Raw genomic sequence first — 6,797 nt, 5'->3', positions numbered from 1 at the left:
CTGTTTTTAACTAACTTTACACCCGAGGATTAGAAATAAAACAAACAAAACTTGGCTTGTAAATTTTGCTGTGCTGTAATAGGATACCTATATTCTCTGATAGTGATTGTCAGCCTACGGAAAAATCCCCCCCCCCCAAAAAACCACCCAACAACAACAACAATAAAAAAAATCAACCCCCCCCCTCAAACCCTAACACCTTTGTCTCCAGGCAAATAGGCAGAAAACCCCTCTAGTTACTTTTACCTCAAAAAACAAAACAAACAAACAAACAAAAAAAAACAAAACAACAACAAAAAACTTCAGGTCTGTGAAGACTTGTGAATTTCCCTGCAGGAGGTTAACTACTCTGCCTCCAGGCAAAAAAACACTGCAATTCACAAAGATAATTCCCTTTTGTCTCTGCTCTGTCCCCAAAGCAGAGAAAAAACTAGCTGCTTTCAGTTGGACCTCCTTTCCAGCAGCCCCAAAGGAAAAAAATATTTCCTTTTTAAAATCTGTTTTTCTGGTTCAAAAAATATCAAATTGATCTCAAAAGGATTTCAGGTTAATCCCACCGCTCTGCCACCATGTCAAGGTTCCTTCCCCACTCTGAACTCTAGGGTACAGATGTGGGGACCTGCATGAAAACCTCCTAAGCTTACTTTTACCAGCTTACGTTAAAACTTCCCCAAGTTACAAACTATTTTACCCTTGGTCTTCCACTGCCACCACCAAACTTTATCTGGGTTTACTGGGAAACGTGGTTGGGACACGTCTTTCCCCCCAAAATCCTCCCAACCCTTGCACCCCACTTCCTGGGGAAGGTTTGGTAAAAGTCCTCACCAATTTGCATAGGTGACCACAGACCCAAACCCTTGGATCGTAGAACAATGAAAAAACATTCAGTTTTCTCACAAGAAGACTTTTAATAGAAGTAAAGGAATCACCTCTGTAAAATCAGGATGGTAGATACCTTACAGGGTAATTAGATTCAAAACATAGAGAATCCCTCTAGGCAAAACCTTAAGTTACAAAAAAGACACACAGACAGGAATATTCATTCTATTCAGCACAGCTATTTTCTCAGCCATTTAAATAAATCATAATCTAACACATACCTAGCTAGATTACTTACTAAGTTCTAAGACTCCATTCCTGTTCTGTCCCTGGCAAAAGTATCATACAGACAGACACAGACCCTTTGTTTTTCTCCCTCCTCCCAGCTTTTGAAAGCATCTTGTCTCCTCATTGGTCATTTTGGTCAGGTGCCAGCAAGGTTACCTTTAGCTTCTTAACCCTTTACAGGTAAGAGGATTTTTCCTCTGGACAGGAGGGATTTTAAAGTGGTTGACCCTTCCCTTTATATTTATGACAGCCTCTAACTCCAGGAGACTGTTCACAGCAGAAAATTCTAAGCAGAGCTAGGTGTCTCCCTCCAGCCCAGATATAGGATCTGGACTCCCTGAGAGGGTTGGCTTTAAGACACATCCCTGTCATTGGCATATGCCTTTGGCTAATTTAGGCAGCTCCCCACCTAGAATGTTGGCTTCTGTGGATCCCATTCTTAGGTGTCCCTCTCTCCCCATTCCTTGCATAGAGAGCTTAGATGCCTGACCCAGGATTTGTTGATTCCACTGGCTTCCAGGTGCCTTAAAGTTAGGTCTTAAGACACATTGCAATGCTGTAGTCTCTTTGTGGATCTGGGCCTTAGCCACACAGTGAAAACCAAAAACAAGAGGTTAGTCTGCAGAAGAGAGGAATGAGGTGGGATTTGATAGCTGCTTTCAACTACCTGAAAGAGGGTTCCAAAGAGGATGGATCTAGACTGTTCTCAGTGGTAGCAGATGACAGAATGAGGAGTAATGGTCTCAAGTTGCGGTGGGGGAGGTTTAGATTGGATATTAGTAAAAACTTTTTCACTAGGAGGGTGGTGAAGCACTGGAATGCATTACCTCGGGAGGTGGTGGAATCTGCTTCCTTAGAGGTTTTTAAGATTAGGCTTGACAAAGCCATGGCTGGGATGATTTAGTTGGGGACTGGTCCTGCTTTGAGCAGGGAGTTGGACTAGATGACCTCCTGAGGTCCCTTCCAACCCTGATATTCTATGATTCTATGATAACACAGGGTAACGAACTTCCTCCAGCGATTCTTGCCTCCAGCCCAGCAAATTATGGCTTAATTTGAGTGTGTTGTTCAGAAAGGTATCTGATCTTCATGAAGCTGGTATTTTCAAGAGATCTGGAGGGAATTAGTGCCTGATTCTGACTGAATTTTAATGGGATTTGGTCACCTCACTTTCATGGATTCTAAGACTTAAAGAAATGGAGAATGTGGCACATCACTTGTCATGCTGAGGATAAGGCCCTTGCTCCCTGACTGGAAAAAGTCCCATAGTAGCTCTCATGTATATGGCTCTGTAACCAGGACTGGATTAAGACAGGATCCATGAATCCGTTTAAGACAGGATCCATGGACCCAGTGCCTACACTGGGCGAATGCCCAAGTGTATAACAGAGGTTGCCTACCACCAGAAAGTATTGGAATGTGCTAAGGGGACAGCACTGACAGACTGTTGAGCCAGAAAGGTCATCAACTCTTTGCTTTGCTTTGTTGATGGTCCTAAGGCTGGATGGAATCCAGGTCCTAATCCACCGCACCGCACTCCTGACCTTGTCTGTGTATTGTTCTTTAAGGCCCCAATTCAGCAAGGTACCATTAGCGCATCTAGTTTTTAAGCATATTCTTAGTCCCATGGAACTCAATGGGAATTCTCACATGCTTAAAATTAAACACATGTTCAAGCATTGTGATAAATTGGTGACTAAAGTGCTTGGAGTCTGCTTGGGACAGCTACCATGTTGCACTCACTTCCGACGCAAACAGTTAATGAGGAGACACATGTACTGTGCTCTTGTTTTTGTTTGTTCTTCTCTCATGGTTAACCTTTAATATAAAATACAGTCTCATTTAGACAGAGGCTGAGGTTTTCAAAGCTGCTTAAGGGATTTGATCACCTTGTTCCCATTAAAACCAAAGGTAATTATGCGTCTAAATCTCCTAGACAGCTTGGAAAAGCTCACCTGGAGACTATATGCTTGCTATTTGTCCATGGGAAAGATAGTAGATGTTAAGATAGTCATAAGAGAGTACAAGATCACAATTCAGGGTTGGAGAATTATGGCCTGAACCACTGCTGAGGATGGTGGGATTTGGGATTATTTATTTATTTATTTATTGCCTTTTGTACTTCTCTATGATAAAACATAATTCAGTTCAGCGGAACATGTGCTCCCACTGTGATGTTGTGGCCAAAAGGCTGATGTGATACTGGGATGCATAAATAGAGGAATCTTGAATAGGGGCAGGGAAGTAATTTTATGTCTGTATTTGGCACTGGTGCGACCACTGCTGGAATACGGTGTCCAGTTCTGGTGCACACAATTCAAGAAGGTTGTTAGTAAATTGGAGAGGGCTCAGAGAAGAGCCACAGAATAATTAAAGGATTGGAAAATATGACTTCTAGTGATACACTCCAGGAGCACAATCTGGTTAGCTTAACAAAGAGAGTGTTAAGGTATGACTAGATCGCCATCCATAAGTAGCTACATAGGGGACTAAACATTGAGACTGGGTTTTTCAATCTAGCAGGGAAAGGTCTAAAAGGATCCAAAGGCTGGAAGTTGAAGCTAGACAAATTCAGACAGGAAATATGGCACACATTTTTAACAATGAGAGTAATTACCCATTGGAACAATTTACCAAAAGTTGTGGTCAATTTTCCGTCACTGACCATTTTAAAATCAAGATTGGATGACAAGTCATGGTTGCCCATGACTCTATTTCCCACCTGATGGAAGAGAGTCTTCACGATGTTTGGAGTTTTGTTGACATTCAAACATTTACAGGGCAGATTTCCAAAAGTACAGAGGGTGGTTGGGTGCCTGTCACAAGGGGGCCTGGCCATTGAAGGGAGGCGGGCTTAGCTCTACCTGTGACTAATTATCAGCCTCCCAGAGGATGTATCTTGGGCCAGGGATCAGATGACAGCCTGCAGTTTGCTTGCTCCATAGGCAAGAGGCCAGCTCAGTTAGGGAGACACACCCAGGAGAAAGGACCTAGAAGAAGACTCTCCAAACCCATCAGCTGGGAGCCGTGGCTGGAGAGACCTGCTGTGTGTGTAGGGGCTGCAGGATGGGCCAGGCAGGACCAGTGGCAATGTGGGCTGTGCTGGTTTTGGAAAATAAACCCACGCCTGGACACAGGGGCTGAAATCCTGCTGGTTTTGGGAGCTGCGTTTGGCTCATCAGCCACTGAGTCAGCCCCACCCTCTTACATCCCCCCAGACGCCACTGGAAATCATTTGTGCCCTTGGGAAACCTCCCCGCAGAGGGAACATCATCCCACCCAGTGCCCTCCTCAGGGCCTCCTTGACCTCTTTGTTCCTCAGGCTGTAGACAATTGGGTTCAGCATGGATGTCACCACTGTGTAGAAGGGGGCCAGGAGCTTGTCACTTTCAATCGAGTAGATGGACTTGGGCCTGAGGTAGGTGATGATGTCAGAGCCATAGAAGAGCAAGATTATGATGAGGTGGGAGAAACAGGTGGAGAAGGCCTTGAGCTTCCCCTCAGCTGATGGCATCCTCAGGACGGAGGTGATGATGAAGAGGTAGGAGACCAGGATGAGTGTGAAGGGGGAGGTTATGAAAAGAAGAGCCACCAGGTACATTGCCAACACGTTCATGGAGGTGTCCCTGCAGGCCAGCTTCAGGAGGGGTGGGATGTCGCAGAAGAAGTGGTTGATCCTGTTGGCCCCACAGTACGTCAGACTGAAGACATAGCTGGTCTGGCTCAAGCCCACCATCCAGGAGACTATGGCCAGCTGGGCGCAGGCCCCCTTTCTCATGACGAGGACATAGTGCAGCGGGTTGCAGATGGCCACATAGCGGTCATAGGCCATGGCAGCCAGGAGGCAGCACTCAGTGATGCCAAAGAGGGTGAAAAAATACATCTGCATGGCACAAACCCATAGTGAGATCCTTCTGTTTTCTGACACCAGGCTCACCAGCATCTTAGGCACAATGGATGTTGTGTAGCAGATCTCCAGCAGGGACAGGTTGGTGAGGAAAAAATACATTGGCGTGTGGAGGGACGGGTTGGCTTTTATGACGGCCATGATGAGAACATTCCCCATCAGGGACACCACGTACATGGACAGAACCACCGCAAAGAGCAGCGCCTGCAGCTCCACCAGCCGGGAGAATACCATGAAGATGAACTCTGTCACTGAGGTCTGATTTCCCTTGTCCAATGGCTTGGCGTATTTCAGTGGCAGAGGAAGTGAATGAAGGACCCGCATCAGGGAAAACAAGGCATGAAAGTCATTTATTTACCTTTCTGATAAATGCAAAAATACATCCAACTGAGACTGAAGATTTAGGTCAAGGGCTTGCAAGCCAGCTAAGGAGGGTGGATGCTCAATTCCCATCAAAATTAATGGGGTTTGGATATCCAGAAAATGGAAGCCATACCATGGATTCATGTTGTAGGGCCTTCAACATTATGATCTAGTTCAATTACAACCTATTAATAGAGTTGGCTGGGAAGTTATTTTCCCCCTCCCCAATAAAACATATAAAAATGGGAAGTCCGAAATCTGGATATTTTTCACTTTTCAGTTGCCAAAAAGAGAAACATGATTTTAGTTTTTCACACTTTCTACACAATCCTGAGTATGTTCTATAAAAATAGGGATTCTACTGGGAAAATTCACAATCCATGATAATGCCATTTCCACGGAAAAAAATGTTTTGATGGAAAATATTCTTACTAGCAATAGTTACTGCGATCAATTCAAGAATCACTGGGAGAAATTCTCTGTCTTGCATTATGGAGGAGCTCTGACTCAGTGATTTTAATTCCTAGATTCTAAGGCCAGAAGGCTAGATTGGATCACCTCGTCTGACTTGCATAATACAGGCCATAATGGCCCCTATTGGTCTTAAAATCAGACCTTTCTGTCTCATTGGATCGTATTATAACCTGTGTAGCTGAGAGTGCAACCTGTCTCAGAGGATAGCCAGATTTCAATTAAAGTATAGAAATACATGTTTTAAAGACAGGTTCGTGAGAGGCTGAAATCGTATATTTGGGTTTGAATGGGGCAAAGGCAGTGCAAAGTTTTCTACATTGCCCTCCCAATTTGCTCATTCCTAATAGAGATGGGTGAAAAATGGGAGAGGGAGAAAAATGCAGCTACACATCACAGAAACATTTTGTAAATTCTTGTCTGTTTCACTGAACAGTTCATCTTAAAAAGAAAAGAAGAAGGAAAGAAAAGAAAAGAAAAACTTGGATAAAGTGAAAATGTTTCATTCTGACATTTCCAAAATGAGAGATTTTGGGTTTTGGGTTGAGATGACTTTTTGTTTTGGAATTTCCTTCATTTAACCAAAAATCTATTATTTGCACAACTGTAGTTCTAACTGTCAGAACCGGTTCTGCAAATCATATAATGGTGCTTTGTTTTTGGCCAATTCACGGCTTAATAGTTTTTCCCTACAAGGTATTTGGAACATTTTACTAAGACCAACCAAATCATTTTACACCTGCTAACAACCACACAACTGATGCTAATAATTTTCACTTGCTGGTCATTGGGGATAGATTTCATCCAGCAACAATCAGTTTAAAGGATGAAAAGCTTTACAATCCCTTAAGCCGTGGGACCAGATGAACCAGCACATGGACCCAGAAGAACTGCATCTTCTCTGCCCTTGTTCTGTGACTTTGGAATGAACTCAGCAGGACTAAATGCT

General features: G+C 43.8%; 1 protein-coding gene across 1 annotated transcript; it reads right to left on the bottom strand.

Moving 5' to 3' along the window:
- Positions 1-2,949: 2,949 nt before the first annotated feature.
- On the bottom strand, positions 2,950-5,284 carry LOC140897018 (olfactory receptor 10A4). Its single transcript, XM_073309273.2, has 2 exons — positions 4,387-5,284; positions 2,950-2,975 (listed from the first exon to the last, which is right to left on the bottom strand). The coding sequence occupies exons 1-2, from the start codon at positions 5,246-5,248 to the stop codon at positions 2,950-2,952; spliced, it is 888 nt and encodes a 295-aa protein (XP_073165374.2). The 5' UTR covers positions 5,249-5,284.
- Between the last annotated feature and the right edge of the window lie 1,513 nt (positions 5,285-6,797).

This window comes from Lepidochelys kempii, chromosome 13, assembly GCF_965140285.1.
Source record: "Lepidochelys kempii isolate rLepKem1 chromosome 13, rLepKem1.hap1, whole genome shotgun sequence".
NCBI lineage: Eukaryota > Metazoa > Chordata > Testudines > Cheloniidae > Lepidochelys > Lepidochelys kempii.
The sequence above is the reverse complement of the archived record's forward strand: the minus strand, read 5'-3'. Positions and strand labels throughout refer to the sequence as shown.

Excerpts from the sequence above, each read along its gene's own strand:
- LOC140897018 (XM_073309273.2), bottom strand. The coding sequence starts at position 5,248 with ATGGTATTCTCCCGGCTGGTGGAGCTGCAGGCGCTGCTCTTTGCGGTG. Across the intron at positions 2,976-4,386 it reads GGCCCTGAGGAGGGCACTGG|CTTTGAAAACCTCAGCCTCT; the intron begins GTGGGATGATGT and ends TCCCTTAAGCAG.